Here is a 26,578-nt window from a genome sequence, read left to right on the forward strand (position 1 = left end):
ACGTTACTCTGTGCATAGTTATTACTTGCCTTAAAAGCAACTACAAAATTAAACCATAAACAATCCCCAACAATGCCAGCCCCCATTCCTGAAAATCAGGTCTTGAACTACCTCCACCCCAACAGTGCATAAGTAACAAAACTAAAGAAGGGGAGAAGCATCTAGTGAACCCCCAATCCCTGTCCCTTATTTGACGCCTGCGGCCTGCACCTTGCACCATCATGACCTCCGGTCGTCAACCTGCGTGCTTTCCTTGCCGTAATGTTCCTATCCACCTAACAGTGCACTACTGGCGCGATCACTCAAGCGGCAATCATATTGGCTTTCCATAAGTAACAATGAGGCTGAAAAAGCTGTGGGTCGCAGTCCCAGTGTGCTATTTTTCCTGTCCCCCTAGTGATATTGGGGAGAGGGGGGGGGACTGCCTCCCAGGCCCTTGGGGTTATTTTGGTGGTTTACTTTGTTGTCTGGTCGCTTACCGTGGCAGGGAGCTCTGCGCGCCTAGTTTTGCTGGGCTTCCCTCACCCAAGATAAAACCAGGGGCTACCCAGTGCAACATCAGCCAGGCTCTGGTGGTGGGCCCGTGCCTGCCACATCTTATTCTGGGCTCCTGTGGCGCTCCCGCCCTTCCTCTCTTTGAGGCCTTCGGGTAGAACACACTCAAACTTTCCAGGGTAGGAAGCACCAACAGGCACCAGGTGGTCCGTCTCGGCCTCTCCTTTGATACATCTACATTTCTACCACGTCAAAACTGTGAGGGCCTCCATTATTTCCCTCCCGGGGCTATCGTCGTATCGATGTGGGGCTAGGACCTCTGAAACCCACCACAGTTTTTTCCTGTGTTCCCTGCCGCGCCCGGCACTCAAGGTCACAGCCTCAGTGAGACGTGTAGGCCCCACCCTTCTCTGTCATCTCCGAGAGGCCTGGGGTCACCTGTGCAGCACACTGGGTGCCTCGGAGCGAACACTTCTTGGGGAACACGGTGTGCGCTCAGAGGAAAGATGATGCACTGAACTTTAGAGGGGGTTGGGCCTGGGACCAGCAGGAGCTCAGCTACTGAGCCGCCATTACGGTTGGCGGCTAGCCCCGCCCCCACGAGGCCTTATTATTGGACATATTACCAATGACATCCGCTATATCATTTCCTGAAATCTACCCGCTAGGAGTTGATGGCCAGGCCTTTGACAAGGTGGGCAGTTGAAAGGTCCAGAAAAAGTCCTGCTCCTTGGTCTGTACAGCAGGAGCCTCTGAGCGATAAACTGCGTTGAGGAAACAGGCAAACACTTCCATGATTGCCACTGGATGCATTAGTAGCTCCATCGCTTTCCCAAGGATAACTGTAATGGCGCATTCAAATCAAACTTGGCAAGTTCCAAGCAACTCAGGAGATTAGGGTTGGGACACTTCATGTAAGAATCTGAGAGGGACTGTATGCCACTCTCCAACTTAGCCTGCTCTTCTCCTGGGCCACTGGCTTGTAAAGGGCTGAGTCTTGCATCAAAGAACCCATTAGAGAGGCCTTTCCTGCTGACCAACGACCCTGTGTAGAAGGAGTGGAACATTCACTATCACTTAGCTGCAGAAGCAGTCCATCTGCTGTTGTTAGGTCTCTGGTGTCCATAATGGTAAAAGGTTTAACCTCCAGTGCTTGGAAGGAGGGCAGACATGGCCAAGGTCGAGCTCCAAGAGGATCGGAGGATGGCCCTAAAAAACCCTCCTGGTGTAGTGCAGCTGTGCTGAGAGGGCAGTGGAGAGTGGAATATGAGGAAGGAATCAGAGAACAAGTTCCATTCACTTGTGACAAGGAGTATTATTCTTTGTCTTGAGGGTGTGTTAAATGCTAGGGGTCAAGCAACCCATGATCTCCCATCATGTCATGCAGTGATGCTCTATCACTGGCATTGGCTTTATCCAGAGGGCCTGAGCAGTCAAGGTGTCAAGGTGGGGGTCCAGTGACACCTCCAATGATCTCCCTGGTGGTGCCAAACCCCGGCAGGAGGTATGACAGGAAAGAGAGGAAAGGCACTCAATTGTGATTGGGGGCACACACTGAGCCTACAATCAAGGTTTGGTCCACGGTTTTGAACTTGATAAAAAACATTTTTTTTAAAGCTAGCAGCCCCGGGGGTCTGTACTGGTTTTCAAAACAGTAAATGAAGAGATTTGCAGAAAAGGATGACAACCCTGCATTTGTTCAGGGAAGATGTAGGCCTGTCAGGATCAACTACCCCAGCAGTGGTGTGTAGAAGGCTACTGCTTATGACCCTTCTCACCCAATCCCTCCCAAGTCTGTTAAAAACTGAAGGGGACAAATGGGTCTCCCTTTCCTGTAGAAGGGCACGGTCAGGAAAATGTGATGCTACTTAAGTGTCTTCTTTGCCTTAATAAAGTGGGTAAGGACAATCACATTAAGAGAGAGAATGCAGACGCACATGGGTCTCAGTGGCATGGTCCTGGGGTACACTTGTGGTGAGGCAGACATGCGTCATCTAACAGCGACCAGCAGCCACTCTTAGCAGGTAAAGAGATAGCAGTCCCTAGGCTGGGGAAAGGGACGAAACTAACGGTGCAGCAAGCACCAGCCAGGCAACAATCCAATGAGTCCAATGAATGTTATGTATAGCTCTCTAATTAGCTACAAAGGTGATGAACTACAAAAACTTTAATCAGACGAGCTTACCTCCCAGTCCCCCGCCGACCTGACACTTCCAGTCAACAACATGTCAAAGAGACGATCAGGCCCTACACAAGCAAATGGCTTTCAGGCGAACCATGCAGCGCACAGACATCCAATACAGCAAATGTCTCCCAGGACAACACTGCAAGGTCAAAAGGGAGAGGACAAACAGTTGTGCAATCAAGACAAGCGTTCCAAAGTGTGTGGCCCCTCAGAGGCCCAACCAGAAACAAGCAGCCACATCCCAGAAGTGACCCATGGAAGACTGACATGGAGAATGTCCTATCTCCCAAAGCATCAGGTGGATCTTACCAGGGGTGCAGACAGGAAGCGTTCAGCAGTTCGCACAAGGGGCTGGAAGGTTACTGTTTTGTAGGGGAGTGTGATTTGTCACAACCCCTGTCAGCCTCAGCCACACCCACCCTCAGTGCCCTGCCCTCCGATTGTTCAAGTACAGAGTCCAGTCTCGGGCATTCAAGGCAAGTGGAGGCCAAATCCTTCCATGGAGTATAGGACAAAGGCGGGTCACCCCTGGGTAAGGTTTCCGGCCCCAAGGACTTTGCAATCATCTATATCTGAGGTTGCAGACAAATATTGTTACGGCTTCGCTGGGTCATCTAACTCCTGGTTCTTTCCACTGATAGTGAAAAGTACTGTGGATGGCTACAACAGGCCATAGCAGATGTTCAGTTTGCACAGCAGCGGTCGGACCACCAGGAATTTCTTCAGGCACACAACCGTATCATGCGAGAAATCGGCAGCCACAAAGATCTTGGTGTGTTTATGGAGGAAGGGACCATTCAGCTGCTTGACCACAGCAATGACCTGTTGTGCTTGTCGGTGGCAGAGAAACCATACAATAATCAGCATGGGGGCATTTCTGTACGTGTCAGGGTATATCAAGTGCCAGGTGAAGATGGGAAAGCAATACTTCTGCTCACGCAGAGGCGCTCACTGCAGCACGCTGCCCACCACGCTGTCTCTCGCTCCTCCCATTAGGCACACGGGACAAGCGAGATGCTTTGACGGCATTAACAATATGGTTTAATTTCTACAAGTTTAGAAAGAATTTGGTTGTGGTGTGGTATATAATATATGTTTAAACAGGCAAGCCTCAGGAACACCAAGGTCCTGATCAAATAAATGTACATTTGACTGGAGCAACATCAGGATCCTTTGAAGTAGCACCAGATATTTTTTATGTTTTTTAATCCCTGTAGGGATGCCATTGTTTCATCATGTCCACCGTAACCTTGTAATAAACCTTGATTCAACAACTCCAATTTCCCTTTACCACCATGCGAGATCAGCTTCACTTAATAGCCTACATCTCAGAGATAGTTAGGAGGATCACAGGCAATACTAAAACAAATATCAAGCTGCAAACCTAATGCAGATAGAACTTAAGTTCTGTTAAAGTACTGTTTAATGCATTTGTCTGAACTGCATGAATAAGTTAACTTTAGGCTTGCAGTTTTTAAACAGACAAGAGAATGGTAACTTTATATACCTTTAGTGGAAGATTTACAACTTTTGAAGCTTCTCCTAGGTGTATCGCTCAACTGACTACCTGCTAAACTGTAACACTATCTCACAATAGAGTTTCTTTTGGCGTATTTTTTACCTTTGGTTGTGCCTCAATTAACAATTTTCACACTTTCTTTATATTTTCGGTCTTGTAGAAGGAATAAGTAGGTTTAGATCCTAAGGTATAGTTATGCAGAATAATTTTGGTGGGGTACAACGCCAGGCATTTTCTACAAATTTGATGGTTTGACAGACCCTAAAACCTGACATAACCTTTAGTAGAAATCTGATAACTTACAGTGTCACCTTACATCACCTCCCTATGTCTATAAGTAGTGAATGCTACATTCATCAACAATGCCTCTTGTTAAGGTATCGCTAAGGTTAACATTAGCAAAGTCAGAAAAAAACATCCTCCAGGACAGAACGCATGATATTTTAATTTCTGCATGGTTTTCAATTGTGGCACACGTAACTTGGAACCATAAATCATTAACAACATTTTTGTCCCAAGTACATGCTCACTACCAGCATTCTTAATTTGGGGATGGTCCCTGCCCAACTTTCTTTATGCATGCAGCAAGGGCCTTCATATTCACATGAATAAATGGTACGAAAAAGTCTTTGGAGGCCACTTGTAACAAACAAAACAAAATTACATTTACGGACACTCGTATGGTACAGTTCTATTTGATTCAAACAGGTACCCTGCCAGCATGTGGTATACAGCAAATTGTATTTCAAATCTGCAAATTCAGAGCTGCTCACCACTGTTAACACACGTCAGGCAAACAAAACTTTTATAAGCACTAAAAGTTAGAATTAGCATCTGAGTGCTGTGGAATATCATGGAACGCAGGGCAATATTCAAAGTTGTATGGTAAAAAGAAGTTCCAAAAAAAAAAAATCATCTATCCAAAAGGCATTAATTCCTTTTTTAATTATTTTTTTGCTAGGTTCTTTTAAACTTTTGGAAATCTACAATAAAAAACACATTTGACAATCAATTGGCTGTACATGAAATCCAGACTTATTAATATTCCCATTTATCCCAGACAATCAACACGAGATTTAGAAACAGAAACTAGTGTGTTCGTTTTTTTTTTACATTTACAAACCACAAAGTACAGACTTCCACATGTTAATAGCATTTGATTAGGAGAAATCAGAATAGTGAGTTAAGGGATAAGAAACTTTTCCAATTATCCATGAAGCAACAACTTTGTATAGGACTCTCTTGGCTTCTATATGCCAATTTCTACATTAGCTGTTCACTGAAAGGATTGTGGGACCTCCCCATTTTTGGACTATATCTCGTCTTGCGACTTCTAAAGCCAAAGCTACAAATATTTTTTGGTACCTCAAGATCTCCAGATTTCCCATACACTGAAAGAGCATCAATTCGCAAAAGTTCCTGAACTTTACTAGCATATTGTTTTTATCTCTGAATAGTGGGTTGGAGAATGACCTGAAGACAAATGCTCTCTGATCCCAGCAAAGAAAACAAAACCTGTGAGTCTATCATTAATGTTTAGAAGTTTCTCATGGGCAGAACATCCAAGAAAATGTGGAAAAGTAAGCAGGAAACAAATGTCAGTTGGATTTCAACAGGGCACTTTAAATGAAAAAAAGGGTGGAGTCGGTCGTGTGATCCTGGGTGGACTCAGGATAGGTGATTCAGTAGATTCCAGTGATTGTGTAATAAGTTTCTCTGGTATAAACATGGCGGCTAAAGCCCCACTGGGCACTTTTAAGAGACATAATATACAGAGAGCATTCAAAGAGGTTCAACACTTTGAAAAAAGCCAGTAACCACACCTAAGCACTTTTTCAGAAATTGTAATGTAGTGTAGATTTCTTCTGGCAACCACTACAACATATGTTCTATTCAGTGAGACGCACCGAAGAATGCAGGCGAATTCCAAGGTTCAGCATTGACTTGGATGATGTAAGTAAAAGGGAAGAGTGAAGGACCCGCTACTGTCTTGCTCAAACATAGGAGTGCTTCAATTTAAAACAATGAGGAATTCAAAAGCAAGATCAAATAATCGATGGTTGGCTATGTGAGGCATATAGTTTGGCTTCTAAGAGGAGTGCTGTACAGAAACGTCAAGGTCATATGTAATACTTCAGGAAACACCTCGAGAAATAGATAGCATTGTACAACTGATTCCATTGAGAATAAGATGTTTATTTTCACTCACTTCAATTCTCCTCACTATTCAAGATTTGTCACAGGTGAGAACTGGGTAGTAATATTGTTTGTTGCTTCAGATCTTGACCCTTGATAGTATCTTTCTCAAGCTTGACCTATGACCTTTTTTGATACAGTTGCTCTGGTTAAGCACTTGTTAAGCTCCTAATTCCAGTGAAAACGTATATGTAGAGGTTTTGGTAAAAAGTTAATGAACATACATTTTCAAAATAATAAAATAGTTCCAGGTGGCATCCGTTAAGGGGTGCAGGAAAAAGCAGACTAAGATACCCAAGACTGGCCTGGTGTCACAAAGATGATTTAACCTCGCAAACATTTCAATCACTCAACACGCTTTAGGCACTGTGTGTAATATATGCAAACCGAGAATTTGCTAGTTTGCCTTGAACACCATTTGGGATACAGGTAGCTTGGACATCACTGGGGCAATGTCTTAACTCAGGAACACCTACTTTAATAACCTGCAGAGTCCAAAACAAATGGGCACTGTGTGTGGTTTAATAGACGTGCCCTCAATGAAATATTACTGACTTGCTGCATCACATTATCCGGGAGCATTTAATTTACTGGGCAAGTAGCGCCCGTCACAGAAATAAATTAAAATGGAACTAAACCCCAAGCACACAATTTAGACACTTTGAAGAAAGGACATTGTAATACGTTGTTTAAAGTATTAATACCTTTTGTATTTACTGGCTCATTACAAGCCCCAAATTACAAAAAACAAATACTAATGATATTAGCAATGTTCTTAAACATTGCCTAATTGGAAATGCTAGAGCACGTGACACCCAGTACCTCTTAAGTGCTTTGCTACGAGCAGCTGTGCAGCACTTCTTTGGAGCCCTAGCGTAAATTTGGCAATACCAGGCTCCAGGCCATTGTGAAGGGCTGGCAGCAGACGTACACAGCAAGTGCACAGGCTACAAATATAGGTTTCAGAAAGGAGAGCTACCTAACAGGCTTGGGCCTCAGACAGTAGACCAATCTTTTAGGTTCCACGGTTGTGACAGTTTCAGTTGTGGACAGCAGATCTGTCGCTCACATTATGCTTATGACAGACCAAATATACATAGATCAACTTAGTGATTTATTAAAGATCCCACCAAGTGCTGTAAGGAGCTGGGACCGCATGGCCTGAAGAGCAGGACCTTGTTCACTTACCATTCAAACCTCTGCGCTCTTTGATGGATGCTGCATCATGGATTTTCATTATGCAGAGTCCATTCAGTTATTTCAATTTCTTGCACTGGTTTGCTACGATGCAAACTGGTTTCTTTCATGATGCATCAAAGCTACCCCTTAATGAACCTTCGCTCAACCTGCATCTTTTTTCTCCACATTGCTCTATCTTTTTTCCCCTGACTCTTGCTCTTGTTTTGTCTTTTTCCTCTCACTCTTACCCTCCCACTCTCTCTTTTTATCACCATCTCCTGAACTCCAATACTGCTGTAAAAGTGAGTTTCTTTGCCACTGGAAAATCCCTGTAGTAGAAATGTAGATATTAAAGAGCTGCACACTTCGAAAGTCTACCGAAACATCATTTATTAATTGAATTAGCCAAGGATGAGCAAAAAAAAGAAAAAAAAAAAAAAGTAGGACTATGCAAACCCACAGGTAGGACAAAATTACACGGTACTGAGGAATGTGCCTTCTTAAACTTAAAAGACCCCAGGACTGAAACAGTGGAACTACGTAAGGGGTGTCTGAGGTATACAACACAGAATTAGCGCCAAAGAATCTGGGAAAAATTTTAATTTGTTTATTTATTAGCCTCAGCACAGATGGTCCAGTTTACCTTCTACTCTCCATGTTTAGAAGAGGCTACTTTACTATGCAGAGAGGCCTGGCAGCCAGAACTCGGGAGAATGATTTGGGAGGCATTCTACATAAATTAGGCTGGGTTCAGACAAGATGCAAAATTCACTGGTGGAGGCACAGGACCTCGTACTTAACTGCGAACACAAATAGCAAGCAAAGATACTATCCAATACCGCATCTCCTCCACACCCAAGATTAGCAGCATCTAATGAGGCGGAAAGGCATACCTTTTTGTGCAAATTGTTTTCAAAATCCTGCAGACGGTTTTTCAGTCAAACATTTGCAAACTGTAATAAACGCTCACCATACTATAAAGATCATGCTTCATGCTTTGATAATAATGGACAACAAGTGCTGATTGATGCAGATTGGTAGTGTCATAATAGCTGTATTCTAGTTTATTTCTGCAGAAACCTTCAGAGGTGGTAAAGTAAAAATACTCACAGTGGTGGTTCCTTGTGAAACACAAGCTCTTTAACTATTCCCAAGAGAATGACAGCAGCAGTTTTTGGCTTCTCATTTTCTGCCCTTTTCAGAAACTCTTCCACCTTTTTGTAGACCTCTGTGTAGCTGAAGTTTTAACAAAGGCAAAGAAACAAGCTATAAACTTAAAAGTGCAAAAATCAAAGGTTTATAAACAGTGTTAAAACAAGTAAAAGTTCCTTAAACTATAAGATCATGCACTCCTACACATACAGGGCAGTCATGGTCTACCCTACCAGTATGGGTGCGGTTTGCAGCACACTCCCACCTGCAAGTCAAGTCCCACCATAATTTGGTAAGGTTCTCAGTACTGTTCAGTTAAGGCGACTGTACAATATAGTGTTCATGAGGGCACAGTAGGAAGCATTCCTTTGATCTGAACAGTGCAGGTAGGAACAAATATATGTCTCCATTCGTTGTCTCCTTGCCAGACCAACAGTTAATGTAGTCTTCATTCTCTTGAGGAGGTTTGGGGAAAAACACTGTATGTGGCTGACGCTTCCATAAAGCACTTATCACCTGTACCCTGAATCTAAACTTTTACAAACAAGGACAAAACGACAGTTCAGCGCAGTGTGTGCTACACAAAAAGTATAGAGTTATTTGAACATTTCCATACTATAAGAATCATAGATCTCATTAAGTGAGAAATGCATTACATATGAAATACATAATTATGTAAGTGGGATGGCATCCTCCAGGTAATTTTCTTTAAGCACTATGAACATCGGTAAGACAGCCTTCAATATGTAATGCGATGTTCATGTGGAAACAATTACTGAAGTAAATTAGACTGCATGGAACCTGCCTTGATGTCCTTGAGGATCCACTCCCCAGAAAAAAGGAGAAAGAGTGGATCAGTCACATCTGCCCAGTAGATGATCTCAGACTGAGGTGGAAGATGAAGGCTTCAATGTGGCCCATGCAGGTTCCAAAGATGCCAAAATGCTGGCTGGAAAAGCAGCCAAATTAAAAGTAGCTGTTTTTCAAAAAGAATTGCTAGGGTGGGAAAGGGGCAGGTGGGACCTAAGTGATTTTGAAACATGGGGACTAAACCTCTGTTATCATGGCACCATCACATTGAATAGTCTTCATTATAATGACATGACCCTTCTTCAGAGGACAATATAAAGTGGGAATGGTCATTGAGGTGTTGTGGGGCTGAAATTGTAGGACAAGTTACTTACCTTCTGTAACTCCTTATCTGGTCGAGACAATAGCCCTCATTATGACATTGGCAGTAAGTCCCGCTTACCACCATGTTGACTGCGGCCAACATACCACTGCCACAGCAGTTTACCGCTACACATATTATGACCCACACATAGCAATCTGTTACTATACATCCACACACAAGTCCGCCAGCCCAAAGGTCAGTGATAAACTGGCGGTAGCAAAACCCACACTGTTACGCCAATATAACGACACCTACGAATCTCCACGGTGGACATTTAACCCCGGTAAACCATTGGCGGTACATACTGCTGTGCTCAAAATACACACACACATACAAAACACTATATTGGACAATTCAAACTACACACACACCTGACACACACCCACCACACCCACACCACTATGAAACACACACACACACACACACAAAACCCACAACCCTTTACCACTCAAATAAATTAACAGAGAGAGACACCAAGAGCACCCACAGAACCAGAGCCACATAACACCATCACCCCATGCACCATCCACGCACCTTAAAACACACACCCCAACACATCACCACACACACACCACACCCATGGCACCACAAAGATACCCCAGGTTCTCAGAGGAGGAGCTAAGGGTAATGGTGGAGGAAATCATCCAGGTAGAGCCACAGCTATTCGGATCAAAGGTGCAGCAGAAATCCATTGCAAGGAAGATAGAGCTATGGTGGAGAATCGTGGACAGGGTCAACCCCGTAGGACAGCAACCCAGAACAAGGGATGACATCAGGAAGAGGTGGAACGACCTACGGGGGAAGGTACGTTCCGTGGTTGCAAGACACCAGATAGCTGTACAGAGGACTGCCGGTGGACCCCCACCTCCTCCCCCACAACTAACAACATGGGAGGAGCAAGTCTTGGCAATACTGCATCCTGAGGGCCTGGCAGGAGTAGCAGGAGGACTGGACTCTGGTAAGTCAAATCTCTATTACTATTACCCCCCCCCTACCTGCATGCCATCACATACCCCCACCCCTACCCTCACCCCACCACCTCACATAGACACCACCTTCACAACCCACCCATCCCAATACCAACCCCTGCATGCACCACCAATGCATGGACATCACTCACAGGCCTGCATGGACACCCATCACTAAAGCATGCACATTGGAGAGAATCGCCTAGCCCACAAAATCACTACTCACGCAAGGCAAAGCTGACAGGGCAATCACAACCATACAGGGCAACACACCCATGCACAAGCTGGCACACGCAGAAACAATAACACTGCATTTACATCCCCAAGGGTCCCCCACACTACGTCACCAGAGAGGTAACAGCAACATCCAGTCCCCCCACAGAAGAGACCCACAGTGATGACAGCAGCTGTGGACGCCTGGATCTGGATGACCAACCTGGCCCATCAGGGATTTCCCAGCCAATCAGTTACCCAGGCACAGTACCATACCACCACAGAGCCTCCCCCCTCAGGAAACACCAGCACAGCACCCACCCAACGGGCCCATCCCTCTGTCCACATGACATGTCAATCAGCAGTGTGTCCACCACTACAGGGACCCCAGGCAATCCCACAAACACAGGACGATCAGGGACCTGAGGTCAGTGGCAGTGGGCACACGGTTCAGGGGACAGAGGCACAGGACAACAGGGAAGCTGGGATGACTGCTGTTAAACAGGGGGAGGACAGGCCCAGGGAACTGACTCTCCAGGAGGCACTCACGAATATCCTGGGAGCATACCACCAATCTCAGGAGACGTGGGCCAGATACTGGACAAGTTGCAGCCAGCGGCTGCAGGAGGGACAGTACCTGGGGATCAGGGAGGACCTGAAGGACATCCACACCACCCTGATCACAATTGCAGGGGTGCTGGCAGACATGGCCAACACCATGAGGGAGGCAGTGGCACACCACCGGGCCCTGGACACTAGTCACAGCGATAAACAGACCTCCACCTCCGCTGCCACTAGTGGGCAGGAGGCCTCGCCACAGAAACAACAGGCCACCAGCATCCCTCCCCCTGCAGAAGGAGAACCACCCGGCAAACGGTCCCTGCGATCGAGGCAGAAGCCAGAGAACATTGCCAAGACCCTCGCCAGGAAATAAGACTCTCCTGATTGTCACCCTTGTGTCCCACTCTGTCACCCTATCCACCTTGAACTGCTATTGCTCCACTTCCTATGCCCCCCTTGGACAATGCACCTGTGATACAAAGACCGGACTCTATCCTGGACTTTCCTCCACTATCATCCCAGCCCATTGCACATACCCCTCTACTTATTAGCACTTAAATAAACACCCTTTGAAAAAATACAAGTATGGAGCATCTCAAATCATTTAAGTATGTATTTGTTTAACAAGGTTTAAACACTGCACTACAACTGTACAATAACGTATACATAGTAATGACCTGCAGTTGGCTGCAGTCAACACACCAGGTGCCAGAGGGGGGCACAGATATCTGAAAATAGAGATGCCAAAGGGTACAGTAAGTGGCCATAGAATTGGAAGAATCGGCCTCCCATGTACAATGTCAAATACAAAACTGTCAATGCAAAGTGAAGTTACAGTGTCTTACCTGTGTGTCACTGGAACGGCTGTCGTATAATAGCTGTTCTGTTTTCCTCAACCTCATCTTCACTGTCCTTAGGGTCCACTACTGCCACATGCCTATCTCCAGCCTCACCCTCCTGCAGAAAAGGCACCTGGCATCTCAAGGCAAGATTATGCAACATGCAGCAGGTCACGATTTGGCACACGTTCTTGGGTGAGTAGTACAGGGATCCACCTGTTAGATGGAGGCATTTAAACCTGGCCTTCAGGAGGCCGAATGTCCTCTCTATTATTCTTCTTGTTCGCCCATGTGCCTCATTGTAACGTTCCTCTGCCCTTGTCCTGGGGTTCCTCACAGGGGTCAGTAGCCATGAGAGGTTGGGGTAACCAGAGTCACCTGCAAATATCGAGGGATACCTGTTAGCCAAACACTAACCCTTATGGCCAACACCATACCCATACACCAACATATAGTGGGTGGGAACCATGGGCTCACCTATTAGCCAAACACGGTGCCTCTGGAGTTGAGCCATCACATATGGGATGCTGCTATTCCTCTGGATATAGGCATCATGCACAGTCCCAGGACACTTTGCATTGACATGGGAGATTTACTGGTCCGCCAGGACCACTATCTGCACATTCATCGGGTGAAAGCTCCTTAGATTCCCAAAGACCTGTTCATTTCTCCAGGGGAGGGAGGGAGTGCAAGGGGAAGGCGGGGGGGGGGGTGGGACAAATGCAATATGTGTACCTTCAATAACCCCAATAATGTTGGGGATATGTCCCATTGCATAGAAATCAGCTTTCACTGTGGCCAAATCCTCCACCTGGGGGAAAACAATGTAGCTGCGCATGTGTTCAATCAGGGCAGCCAACACTAGCACTATTGAGAACAATGGCTGAGACATTCCTGCTGCCAAGACCAGTGTCACTTGGAAGGAGCACGTTGCCAAGAAATGGTGCACAGATAGGACTTGCACAAGAAGGGGGATCCTAGTGGGCTGACAGATAGCAGATATCAGGTCTGGCTCCAATTAGGCACACAGCTCTGTGATTGTGGCCCTGTCCAGTCTATAGGTGAGGATAAAGGGCCTGTCCTCCATTGTTGCCAAGTCCACCAGGGGTCTGTACACAGGGGGATGTCTCCATCTCCTATTCATCCGCAGCTGTTGTAATCTAGGGGGCAAAACGGGGAGCAGCTGGTCAGTATTCCACATTTACAAACACTACACTGCATTGCATGTTGTGACTGTAACAGTATGTTGTTGGATAGGCCCAAATGGTTCCTATGTATACTGTGATGCAGTTAGGTGGCATGCCCCCCCCCCCATGAAATGGTGTCTGCCTGTCTTGTGTGGATGGACATGTGGAAATGAGGTAATGCCGCTGATGTTGTGCGCCAGATGCGGGATGAAGTCGAGTACTGCTCTGCAACTCCTCATTGGTTGTCATTGGGCCCTATGGGTTAGTACCCAATGGTGATGTACGCCAGCTTTGACTGCACGCACCGCCACAGACTTGAATGCCATTTTCTATCGGTTCACTCGCTACCTGACCTTCAACAGGAGAGGACCTACACTGCAAGTGCTTCTGTGACCTGTGTCTGGAACCGGGGGAAAGGGCCCCTGCTTTCACCGCTGCGTAGCTCGAGAGACTGGTGGATGGGGTCCTACCCCAGTATCGAATGCTGTATGGGACTCTAGACCAACAGGTGAGTACATTGTGAGCACGATGCAAGGGGCATGGATGCATGGGGTGCTGTGTGAGGGCCTCGTGTGTGGGGGGGGAGGGGGTTTGGTGGAAGGGTTCTGGGCAGCGTGCTGCATGTATGGTGGACAATGCCTGTGCATAAGGGGATGGGAGGGCTATGGTAGGCCATGAGTGTAACAGGCCAGACGGTATGACTGATACCTTTTTCTATGTTTATTTTTCTGCAGGTCAGCGCCCATCAGAAAAAGGGTATATGGCGTGCCATCACCAAGGAAATGCGGACACTGGGGTCTACAGAAGGCAGAGCACCCACTGTTGCAAACCGTGGGAGGATCTGAGACGCTGGGCAAGGAAGACGGCGGAGGCCCAGCTGGGAATGGCCTCCCAACGAGGAAAGGGTGCCCGTCGAACTCTGAGGGGGATGTGGGTGCCCCTAAGCCAGGCCAGACATTGCAAGGTAGGGGCTGATGAACACCACCTCCTACCAAGCTAGTAGGCATCCACTACTGGGCAGGGGTCTGTGGGTGTCAGGAATGCTGCTAATGGCGTTAGGCATTCCTGTCCATGGCCCGGTGACTGGGGGGGGGGCAGGGACGAGAAAGAGTGAGAGTGAGAGTGAGAGTGAGAGTGAGAGAGTGAGAGAGTGAGAGAGTGAGAGAGTGAGAGAGTGAGAGAGTGAGAGAGTGAGAGTGAGAGAGAGATATGGTGGTGGTGGTGTTGTTGCTTCCACTGACCAACTGTATCCTTTGTCCCCCCCCCCCCCCCTTTTTTTGTTTTGTCACCCTGTCCTTATGTGCATTAGCATCATCTGGCAGAGGAGCAGAGTCACCGGTGACGGAGGGAGCTACATCCCACAGAGCCCAGGAGCCCAAATCTACTGACGGTGAGGGGACCAGTGGGACGGAGGGCGAGGGGAGCAACACAGCGGAGACAGGAGGGGAAAGTTCGGACTGTGATACCTCGTCTGATGGAAGCTCCCTGTTGGTGGCGGACACCTCTGTGCCCACTCCAACTACAGGTACAGTCGCCACCCCCGTACCAGCACCACCCTCCCAGCAGCCCCTCAGCGAGTTTCCCATGCCCGCTCACCCAGGAGGGTGGGCATCTCCTTCGCCTCAGGCTCTGCCCCAGTTAGCTCTGCTGCCCTGAGTGAGGCTACTGACCTCCTGCGATGTATCTCTGTTGGGCAGTCAACCATAGTGAATGCCATCCAGGGGCAGGCAGCCCATTTGCAACAAAGAAATTAACTCCTGGAGGGCATTCACTCTCGCATGGCGGCCCAACAATCCAGGCTCCGGCCTCCTCCCTGATGGCAGCCATTGTCCCTCTCTCTTGCCTCCCCCCTACAACTTCCTCTACCCAGTCCTATTCCCCTCAACCCCAACCTATCCCAAGCACACATTCAGACCAACATGCACCCAAAATGAACACACAGGAGTGGCTCAGGCAAACACAAGCATCACACATCATCCCACAGGCACTCACACAAACACCATCCAGATGCAGACATACCAACATTCACTGCCTCCACTGTGTCCCCCTCCTCGTCCACCAGCCTGCAAGTAGCGTCTCCACTCACACCTGAATGCACTACATCCTCATCCACTACCCCTATCACCATCACGCCTATCACTACACACCCCTCACTACCAGTCACCACCCCCACATCCATGCACACGTCCCGTGCCCTCTCCCACTGTGTCTGTGCCACTTCCTCCCAAAGAACACAAACGCTAGCACTCAGACACCCAACAGTCATCCACCTCACAACAGCATCCAGCCCATGCACCTGCACCCAAACACAGCAGACAGACACCTCCTACAACCACTCCCTCTTCCTTCACTCCCAAACCTTCACCCTTTTCCCGTCCCAGTGTCCCTAAGAAGCTTTTCCTCTCCACTGTTGACCTCTTCCCTACCTGTTTCCTCCCCCCCCCCCCCTTCACGTCGGGCCAGGGTGGTAAGAACCCAGGCGAGCACCTCAGCCACCCAGTCCATGGCCACAGTAGTGTCTGCTGCTACAGCAGGTGGGAGAGGCTCAAGGGATGCAGCCACCAGCAATGACAGTGTGCCTGCACCAGCTGTCAAAGGGCAGGGCAAAGAGGCACCACCAGCTGCCAAGGAGAAAGGCAAGGAGGCACCACCAGCTGCCAAAGGGAAGGGCAAGGAGGCACCACCAGCTGCCAAAGGGAAGGGCAAGGAGGCACCACCAGCTGCCAAAGGGAAGGGCAAGGAGGCACCACCAGCTGCAAAAGGGAAGGGCAAGGGGCATGCACCTGCAGGCAGGAAGGACAGGATGACTGGTGCTGGGACTGATTCTGAGCCCCCACACCACCAACCATGGCGGTTCAGCCGTCCGAGGCTGCAGGGGAAGGGCTGGAGCCTCCCCCCACCACTGGCATTCCCACCACCAGCAGCAGCAGCCCCAGTGGGCAGCCATCCTAGGCTGCAGGGGAAGGGCTGGAGCCTCCCCCCACCACTGGCATCCCCTGAAACCAGCCCGCCACTGCCATCACTGCCGGCGGGCAGTGTGTAGTCCTGCCTCCATGGGCTGTAGTGTGTCCTGGACCCTGCAAATCCTGTAGGTGTGAAACTCAGGTGAGAGACTGTGACCTCGCACTCCCCAAGTGCTGCATCACAGGGCACAAGGCCCCCTTCAGAACCAATGGAAGAAGCAATCCACTCACCCCCTCCTTGCCAGGATGAAGCACACTGGGCACAAGGCCCCCTCCAGAACCAGTGGAAGAAGCCATCCTCTCACCCACCTCCTTGCCAAGATGAAGCACACCGGGTGCAAGGCCCCCTCCAGAACCAATGGAACAAGCCATCCACTCACCCCCTCCTTGTCCGGATAAAGCACACTGGGCACAAGGCCCCCTCCAGAACTAGTGGAAGAAGCCATCCACTCACCCCCTCCTTGCCAGGATGAAGCACAGTGGGCATGACGCTCCCTACAGAACCAGTGGAAGAAGCCATCCACTCACCCCATCCTTGCCAGGATGAAGCACACTGGGCAGAAGGCCCCCTCCAGAACCAGTGGGCAAACCACCCACTTGAGAGACTGTGGCTTTGCACTCCTTAGGACCAAGCAGTGGGCAAACCGTTCACTTGAGACACTGTGGCCTTGCACTCCCCAGGACAGAGTGATGGGCATGTTGCCCCCTCCAGGACCAGTGGTGGTGTAACATCTTCTGGCTGAGGTGCCCCCCCGTTCCCCGTCCCTCTGAGGTGCCTGTGTATTTTCGACCTGGTCCCCCTGCAGTGTTCTCTCAGTGTTGTTGCAGGAGTCAAGTGGGGCCTTGGCCTATGTGATGTGGCCCTGTGGCCCACAGACATTGAGGACTGGGCAGTGTCCCTCCAGTTGTATATATGTATATACTGTTTTGATTTTGAAGCACAAATTTCTACTATTTGATCTTATTACACTCACTTTAATCAATTCCTTTTGTCCTTGCATTATTCCTGAGGGGTACGGGATGAATATGTAAGGTTACCTCATCTGTTTGTGTGTTTGGTGTTGGGGGTGGGGGTGTTGCATGTGTGTGTCACTCTCTTTTTCCTCTCTCCTCCCTTGTGTGCTAGGCGTCAGTACTCACTGTGGTCGTCTTCGCCGGCGTTGCTGTTTGTAATGCATGAAGAGGTATAGCAGCATGGGGAAGATGTGCAAATCGGGCTCCATGGTGTTGTGGTTCTTCCTTGAGTCTCCAGAGGTGAGTCCTTTGCCTTCTGTGTACTGTTTCCGCCGTGCTTTTGATATCGTTGGTACCACCCCGGAAAAAAAGGCGGATAGGCCTGTTGTAATACTGTGGGCGGTACATTGTCTTCCGCCTGGCTGTTGGCGGTTACAGCTGCGGTGCTTTCTGCAACCGCCGTGGCGATCGGTGTGTTAAAGTGGCTGGCTGTGTGGGCGGTTTCCGCCGTTGTCATAATTAAATTTTTTTTACCGCCGGCCTGTTGGCGGTATTACCGCTGCTTTATCACCGACCGCCAGGGTTGTAATGAGGGCCAATATCTAATCGCAGATTCCTTACCTTAGAAATTATCCAGAATCCAGAAATTTCTCTCTGGGTCCAGGGATTTCTCTCGTGCGGGACCCCTACGCACCATTAGGCAGCATCGATCAGTTCTGCATCCGTTGCGCAGGATATGACGCCGGGGGTCCTATATAGGCATCACCCGGATGCACTGGCGTTAGTTTCTTCCCACGACAGAAGCACAGAGCCATTAAGAACACTGGCCACTGATGTGTCAAAACTAGGGCCCTGAAAGAGAGTCCCTGACCCTAAGAATCAGTTCAAAGAGCTGGGAGGATGGGTGGTTCGGTAAGGAATTTGTAACTAGATATTGTTTTTACCAGATAAGGAATTAACGAAGGTAAGTAACTTGCCCATCTGAGAGAGACATCTAGTTCCAAATTCCTTACCTGAGAATAGATACCAAAGCAATACTATCCACAGAGGTAGGTCTGCAAACTAGGATCATACTAGAAAGTCCTGAAGGACTGAACTGGCAAAGTGCTTGTCCCTACAGACCTGACTGTCCAGGCAGTAGTGTCTGGTAAACGTGTTGCCACATGACAGACGTCAAAGACTGGAAGTCTGCATGCTAAAGTAGTGGTCGCAGCTTTAGCTCTGGTAAAATGAGCACGGAAGCCATCAGGGGTTGCTTCTTATCCAGTGCGATGCATATTTTAATGCAGAGTACGACCCATCTGGAGTTGGTTCTCTCTGCACTATCTGACCTTTCTTCGCACCCACATAACCGACAAAGAGTTGATCGCCCACCCGGAGCTCTTTGGTATGAACAAGATAGAACGACAACGCTCTTTTTGGGTCCAAGCGATGGAGTCTCTCCTCTTCCTTAGAAGGATGAGGGGCTGCATACAAAAGTAGGTAAGGTGACTGATTGGCCTACATGGAAAGGCGTAACCATTTTTTGCAAAAAGAAGGTGCAGGTCAGATATGTCAAAATTAAATTCAAATCCCATTAGGGCATAATGAATGGAGATGGAGTGAGGCCTTTAAGGAACCTATTCACAATAGGAGATTTAAACAAGAAGGTTGACCAGACAACCGCAGAACAGCAGAAATAGCAGACACATAACCTTCAAGAGTGGACAAAGCAGAGCGCTGCTGGGCCAGAGAAAGGATAAACAATAAGATCTCAGAGATAAGGCGGCAGGTAGAAAGGGGGTCAGTCTTGTCTGCATGTCACAAATTTTTTCCAACAACAGGAGTATACCATTTTGGTGGAGGGATGCCTGGCTGCCAAAATTACGCTTCAAACTTATGGCAGAAGGTCAAACGCTACTAAATGTCTCCACGCAAGAAGGCAAAGGATGGACATGCTTAGGTGGAGAACCTTCCCCTGCTGCTGCAACAGAAAATCCTCCCTAAGGGGCAGTCTGATCGGAGGATTGATGCCCATACTCGGTAGCTCGGGATACCAGACTCTCCATGCCCAGTCCAGAGCCACAAGGATGACTTAGGCCTGGTCGTTCTTGATCTTCTTGAGCACGCTGGGCGGAAAAGCATACAGGAGACCTCAGTTCCACTCAAGGCAAATTGTTGCCAAATGATTGCTGCTATGGAAACTTTAACGTGCAGACATTACGCGTTATCTGCAGGAGCGAACAGACTCTCTTCACTGCTGAAAGAGACCTTGCACCACCTCCAGATGGAGACATCATTCGTGATCAGCATTGTCAGCTGAGTTAGTCCACTCTGCCGTTCAGAGAACTCGCCAGATGTTGAATCACCAGGTATATGCCCTGTGGTTCCAGCCACGTCCAGAGGTGCATAGCCTCCTGACAAAGAGTCCACAACCCCACCCCGCCTTGCTTGTTGCAGTACCACATGCCAGTGGTGCTGTCCGTGAACACATACACCACCCTTCTCTTGAGAGAGAGAGAAGAAATGCTTTCAATGCTAGTCTGATCACTGGAACTCCAACAGGTTGATGTGTAGTCCAGACTCTCCTGGAGACCAGATGCCTCTGTTCTCTGAATCTCCCAGATGGCCGGCCCAGCTCAGGATTGACATATCGGTCACTACTGTCAGCTCTGGTTGGGAAAGGGAGAGGGATCTGCCTCTGACCCAATAGCGGTTCGTTAGCCACCACTGCAGATCTCGCAAATTTCTCTCCAAGATCTGGTCCATGTAAGAGAGATTCCTGTGATGCTGCGCCCCACTGGAACTTCAGGTCCTACTGCACAGCCTACATATGCCATCTGGCATGTGTCAGTAGCAGGATGGAGGAGGTCATGAGGTAGAGCAGCCTCAGAGTAATTTCCACCGAAATCCAGGATAGAGGCTGAAATATCAGTATCATAGCCTGAATATCCCGAACTCGCCACTCGGGAGGATATGCCAGAAACTGCACCGTGTCCAGCACAGCTCCGATAAAATGAAAGTGAGAGTCTGAGAGAGAATCAGTTGTGACTTTGGCACGTTTATAGTGAAAACCAGCAAATGCAGGTGGCCCGCTGTAGTCTGGAGGTCGGAGACGACAGCCTGGGGCCAGCCCACTGCCAACAGCCAGTCGTCAAGGAAGGGGGAAGACTGAAACCCTTGAGCTACGAACACCTCCATCACCTTGGAGAACACCCGAGGGGAGCTTGTAAGGCCAAAAGGGAGCACGGTGAACTGAAAGTGTTCGTACCCTGTGAACCACAAGTAACATCTGTGCGCAGGCAGGACGGAACATGGAAATAAGCATCCTGTAAGTCCAACACTACCATCAAGTCTCCTGGGTCCAGGGCAGGAAGAACCTGAGCCCGAGTGAGCACTCTGAACTTCTCCTTACGGAGGAAGAGACTGAGGACTTGAAGGTCTGTGATAGGATGGAGGTCCTTGTCTTTTTTGGGTAGAGAAAGTAGAAGGGATAGCAGCCATGACCTACTTCTGGCACAGGAACCCTCTCTATGGCTCCTGTGGCCAAGAGAGCCATAACTACCTCTTGGAGAAGTGCCAAGTGATCCTCCATCATCCGAATGCAGAATGGATGGATGGATGGAGAAGGAGTCTCGAAGGGAAGGGAGTAACCCACCTGTCTGACTTGATGGATTGCCAGCGGAGCAAGTGATGGTGAATCCTGCCTCTGACTGGTGTGGGTGTGGGGGGTCCTGGTTTTTCTCCAAAGAGAAAGTGTCATCAAAGGGCATGTCCATAAGGTTGTATTGGACATCTCCCGAAAAGACCAGTCAAAAATTGACTGAGGGGTAGTTCTTTCTTCAGATCAGCGTTGGCTGGTGCAGAAAGAAAAGAACTGATGTCAGCACACCGGGGTGGCACTTGGCAGAACGCGGAGCTGATCAACGCCACCTAAAGGCATGCAGGAGTACTGCTTGAGAAAAATCTCAGGATGCAGACTGACACCCCCCGGGAAATTATAAGGTAAGGAATCTACAACTAGATGTCTATAAGAAATGAAAATTCACCCAAACCCATTTTCTCCACCAGACAGACAGAATGGTCTTTTTACTTCTAATTTGATGACGCAGAGTTAAAGTACATATTGTACATATTGGAACCTGCCTTCTTCAGAGACTGCAAAATCTGAATGTATTCTGCTAAACCCCAGAAAAGAAATAGGAACATACAATTAAATCTGCTGCAAATGGGTAGAACTGTCCTGCATGGAACATTGATGCTTCTTGAAATTAAAACATCCTTATAGAGTTAGGCAATCGTGTCCAGCAGAGTGAAATGGAAAGAATTTAAACTGAGCATTTAGGAATCCTGTAGTGACATCACACTAAAAGGTTAGGTCACATGAAGAGCTGAATGCGCATTCCATTCTACATCAATAAGTCATTTTTGACAGATATTTGCATTACAATTATGGCATTTAATAAAAGGAACATAAATGTATTTAAGGATTTAGAAAGAGGTGACAGGGGATACAAACATGTACATCTTTGAACCATAACATGCTGGAAAATCAATAATGCCCTTTCAAAAAGTAGGTTCACCACTGTCATGGCAAGAGATGACTACATCCAACCATGAAATCAGTGATGTAAACTAAGGCGCACCAAGGATGGTCTGTGAAAGCCTTTACAATTCTATAAAAATAGAAGAAATTAAGTGAACTATATCCTGAATTTGAAGCACTACAACCAAGTGCTCTTAAAAGTCTTCTGGAGTACACACAAGTACCCAACAAACAATAAACAGCAGAGCACCATCAATGTGCAAAACACACAAAAGGATACGAGGGAACGATAATTAACAGTGGGATGTCGGTATACCTAACAGGCAGGGGTGCCTTATGAATGAAATGGCCCAATTTACTGAAAACATTTACAAGGTCCATGATGATGACATTTATAGCAACTGTAAAGATAAGTCTTCAGTTATAAGATGATAGGCAGTTACCTGTAAAGTATGATCTCAGTGTGATACAAGGTACATGGGGGACATGGAACAGTATTTCGCGCATGACCTCGATGACATACACATGTGCAAGGGAAGATCTGATCTCGTGGCAGTCTTGTTCCCATGAGGTACTTGTTGTATTCTATAGTAAGCTCGTGCACAAATGTCAGAAGAAGAAATCCTAGAAAACAAAATTGTTAAAATTGCCTTAACATTCAACTATGTATTCTTGCTATTTGAATCATCACAGAGTTATCAATGACATCTACAGGTCCTTATTGAAGTAGCAATGACCCACAAGCAGCCTGGAGAAAAGCCTCAGGGGGCATGGATTCTACACTATCTAGCCAGCTGCCTGACAAAAGATTCCTGAAAAGATAAGCTTTAGTTATATTCTGGATTTAAAAAGACACTAGCATTCAAGCCCAGTCAGGGTATCCTGTTTGAATGAATTCTGCAGCAATGTTTTCATTTCTGTTGTAATAATGATATGTCTAAAATAGTCACTGTTAGAAATGGGGTCTATGGTTGGCAGTCAGGTTACCACCCTGTCCAAGCAAGGACCCTCACTCTAAAAGAGAATCACCCTCAGCTAACCCCCGCTCACTCCATTGGTAGCTTGGCATGAGCAGGCAGGCTTAACTTCAGAGTCTAGGTGTGAAGTATTTGTAACAACACACACAGTAACTAAGTGAAAACACTACAAAATGACAACACAGGTTTAGAAAAATAGGAAATATATATCTAAACAAAACAAGACCAAAACGACCAAAATCCAACTTACACAAGCCAAGTTATTTATTTTACAAACAAAAGTGTCTTAAATCCTTTTGTAAACAGTAAAAACACTGTTAGTGTTGAAAAGTACCTGGGTAGCATCAAAATAACATGCACGGGTGAGTGTGCATCGTAATAGGTTAGTGATGCGTCGATTTCTCACCTGCAAGCGAGACCGTGCATCGTTTCTCTTTCTCCGGTCGGGTCGGTGTGTGTAATTTTTCCTCTCCACAGGAGAGCGATGCATCGATCCGGGCAAGCACTCGGGTCCGGCAGGCATTGCATTGTTTTTCCACGCTCTGCAAGGTTTGCGGTGAAAATCCTGCCACACGGTATCAGCAAAACCGCGCTGTGTGGCTTGCGATGTTACCAGCCTCCGTTAGTGGTGTGGCATGTCGTTTCTCCAGCCGCGTGCATCGATCTTCCAGCTGTGCTGCAGGTGGCGTGTCAATTTCAGCAACTAATCCAGCGGCGCGTCGTTTCTTCAGTCGCATTTCGGAAGTTGAAATCGAAAATTTACCCACACGGCAGTCTGTGTGTGGATTTTCAAACTTGGTCTGCCAGCTTCACCTGTCAAAGACCCAGGAACTGGATAGGGCACCACTTGGCAGGGCAGGAGTCTCAGCAGAGAGTCCAAGTGCTGGCAGGGGGAAGTCTTTGATGGTCCTGAGACTTCAGCAACAGGAGGCAAGCTCAGGACAAGCCCTTGGAGATTTCTTCACAAGCAGGAATGCACAACAAATTCCAGACTTTGCCCCCTTTCACCAGACAGAATCAGCAACTACAGGATAGCTCCACAAAGCACAGTCAGACAGGGCAGCACTTCTCAGCTCTTCTCCAGGTAGAGGTTCCTCTTGATGTCCAGAGGTGATCTAAAGTCTGTAGTTTTAGGTGCCCTTCTTATACCTATTTTGGCCTTCAAAGTAGGCTTACTTCAAAGGAAAGTCTCTCTTGTTTGTGAAATCCTGCCTTGCCCAGGCCAGGCCCCAGACACACAACAGGGGGTTGGAGACTGCATGGAGTGAGGGCAGGCACAGACCTTTCAGATGTAAGTGACCACACTTCCCCTCCCTCCGAGCACAGATGGCTCATCAGGATATGCAGGCTACACCCCCAGCTCCCTTTGTGGCACGGTCTACAGAGAGATGCAAGCAGCCCAACTGTCGAACTGACCCTGACAGGGAATCCACAAACAGGTAGAGTCACAGAATGGTTTAAGCAAGAAAAGTCTCACTTTCTAAAAGTGGCATTTTCAAACACAGAATCTTAAAATCAACTTTACTAAAAGATTTATTTTTAAACTGTGAGCTCAGAGACCCCAAACTCCACGTCTATCAGCTCCCAAAGGGAATCTACGCTTTAATCTTATTTAAAGCCAGCCCCCATGTTAACCTATGAGAGAGAGAGGCCTGCAACAGTGAAAACCGAATTTGGCAGTATTTCACTTTTAGGACATATAAAACACATTAGTATATGTCCTACCTTAACCATACACTGCACCCTACCCATGGGGCTACCTAGGGCCTACCTTAGGTTTGTCTTACATGTAAGAGAATGGAAGGTTTAGGCCTGGCAAGTGGGTACACTTGCCAAGTCGAATTGGCAGTTTAAAGCTGCACACACAGACTCTACAGTGGCAGTTCTGAACCATGTTTACAGGGCTACTAATGTGGGTGGCACAACCAGTGCTGCAGGATCACTAATAGCATTTGATTTACAGGCCCTGGGCACCTCTAGTGCACTGTACTAGGGACTTTGCAGTAAATCAAATATGCCAATCATGGAAATCCAATCAACAATACAATTTACACAGAGAGCATATGCACTTTAGCAGTGGTAAAGTGCTCAGAGTTCTAAAGCCGACAACAACAGGTCAGAAAAAAATAGGAGACAGGAGGCAAAAAGATTTGGGTTGACCCTGCATAAGGAAAAAAAGTCCAACACGACCCCCCCTACCAGCCTAAAGCCAGTGGAGACCAATCAATACCTTGACGACTTCCCTGATTGGGGCGACAAAAGAGGGACCCAAGCCCACAACAGCAGGGGCATGTTCCAGTTCTACGCCTTCCTGACTCCAGTTAGATCCCTCTGTCTATACTCTCAGGGGCTACTAAGCTAATCCATGGGGAACCCTTCTCCTCTTCTGCAGATACCATCTGTGCAGCACCTAACTTAGCTCACAAATGTATCCCAGTGGGCAGATAGTACCACCAGGGCCAACACAATGGTGTGGCCCACTCCACCCCAGGGGTGGGACTTGTCCCTCACCCCCCCCCCCCACCAGGGGTAACTGTCCACCAGGAAACAAAGCCACAGTGGCCACTGACGGCTGTCTGGGATGAGAGCCAGGCCCCAGGCCTCTCAAGGTTCTCCAACCACTGTGACTGGGGAGAGTGGGGGGCGGCAGCCCCAGGTGCCTGGCACCCTTTGACCACTCTCCCTTCCACCAGGTCAGGGATGGCAGCCTGACCCTGGTCATCCCCTCTGGGGCTCTGTACCCTCTCTCCAACGTCATAGCCTCTCTTCCCACAATAACATACCATTACAAATCCCTATAATCGTCACTTTAACAGTAAGAAAAGGTAGCACAATGAGTTTCAAGGACAATCATTCCAAAACTCGCATGGTTCTAAAGGACGTCAAATACATGAATAGCAGCTGTCTTAGAGTAATCCCAAACAACCTGAACTGGGAAAGATTGCTTACCTCCTTGTCGCAGATCAGCATCTATCTCTGTGAGGTCCAAGTCGAATATGGTAAGTATGCCAGCTAAAGCAGCATCACGCTGACTCTTCCAGAATATGCTCTTGTTGTGTGCGTTGCAATGGCAAATGGAAGCAGTTGTCCAATATGAACACTAGTTGACAGGAGCATTAAAAAGAAAACTCAGGATTACTTTGGTGCTACAGGGTGTATGTGCAACACATTCAACAATTGCAGATTACTATCTTTAGTTCCAAGCATCAAAAAACAAACTATTTATGCCCTAAAATTCTCAATCTCAGTGAGTACAAATTTTAAAATCTTTCAATACTAAGTAAAAACATTTTATTAAGCCATGGGACTTACCAATATTCTCCCACAGTTCTAAACCTTCCGAAGTGTTTACTTGTGCATATTCAAGCATCACAATTCTTTCTCGTCATACAACATACCCAGACCAGATTTATACTCATAGTCACCAAGGTTCTAATTTGAATATATGACAACATTTATGGTTTTTCTTTCACAGCTTTGTATAAAATGCA

General features: G+C 47.6%; 1 protein-coding gene across 2 annotated transcripts in view; it reads right to left on the minus strand.

Annotated features, from left to right (window-relative positions):
• LOC138261138 (uncharacterized) overlaps positions 1 to 26,578 on the minus strand; it is a 295,522-nt gene that overhangs the window by 162,418 nt on the left and 106,526 nt on the right. For both annotated transcript variants that reach the window (XM_069209818.1, XM_069209819.1), the window contains exons 5-7: positions 26,037 to 26,187; positions 22,554 to 22,734; positions 8,685 to 8,810 (exon numbers count right to left, since the gene is read on the minus strand). In XM_069209818.1, the coding sequence (XP_069065919.1) occupies positions 8,685 to 8,810; positions 22,554 to 22,734; positions 26,037 to 26,187 (458 nt within the window). The remainder of the gene's footprint in view (positions 1 to 8,684; positions 8,811 to 22,553; positions 22,735 to 26,036; positions 26,188 to 26,578) is intronic.

This window comes from Pleurodeles waltl, chromosome 10 (assembly GCF_031143425.1).
Source record: "Pleurodeles waltl isolate 20211129_DDA chromosome 10, aPleWal1.hap1.20221129, whole genome shotgun sequence".
NCBI classification, from domain to species: domain Eukaryota; kingdom Metazoa; phylum Chordata; class Amphibia; order Caudata; family Salamandridae; genus Pleurodeles; species Pleurodeles waltl.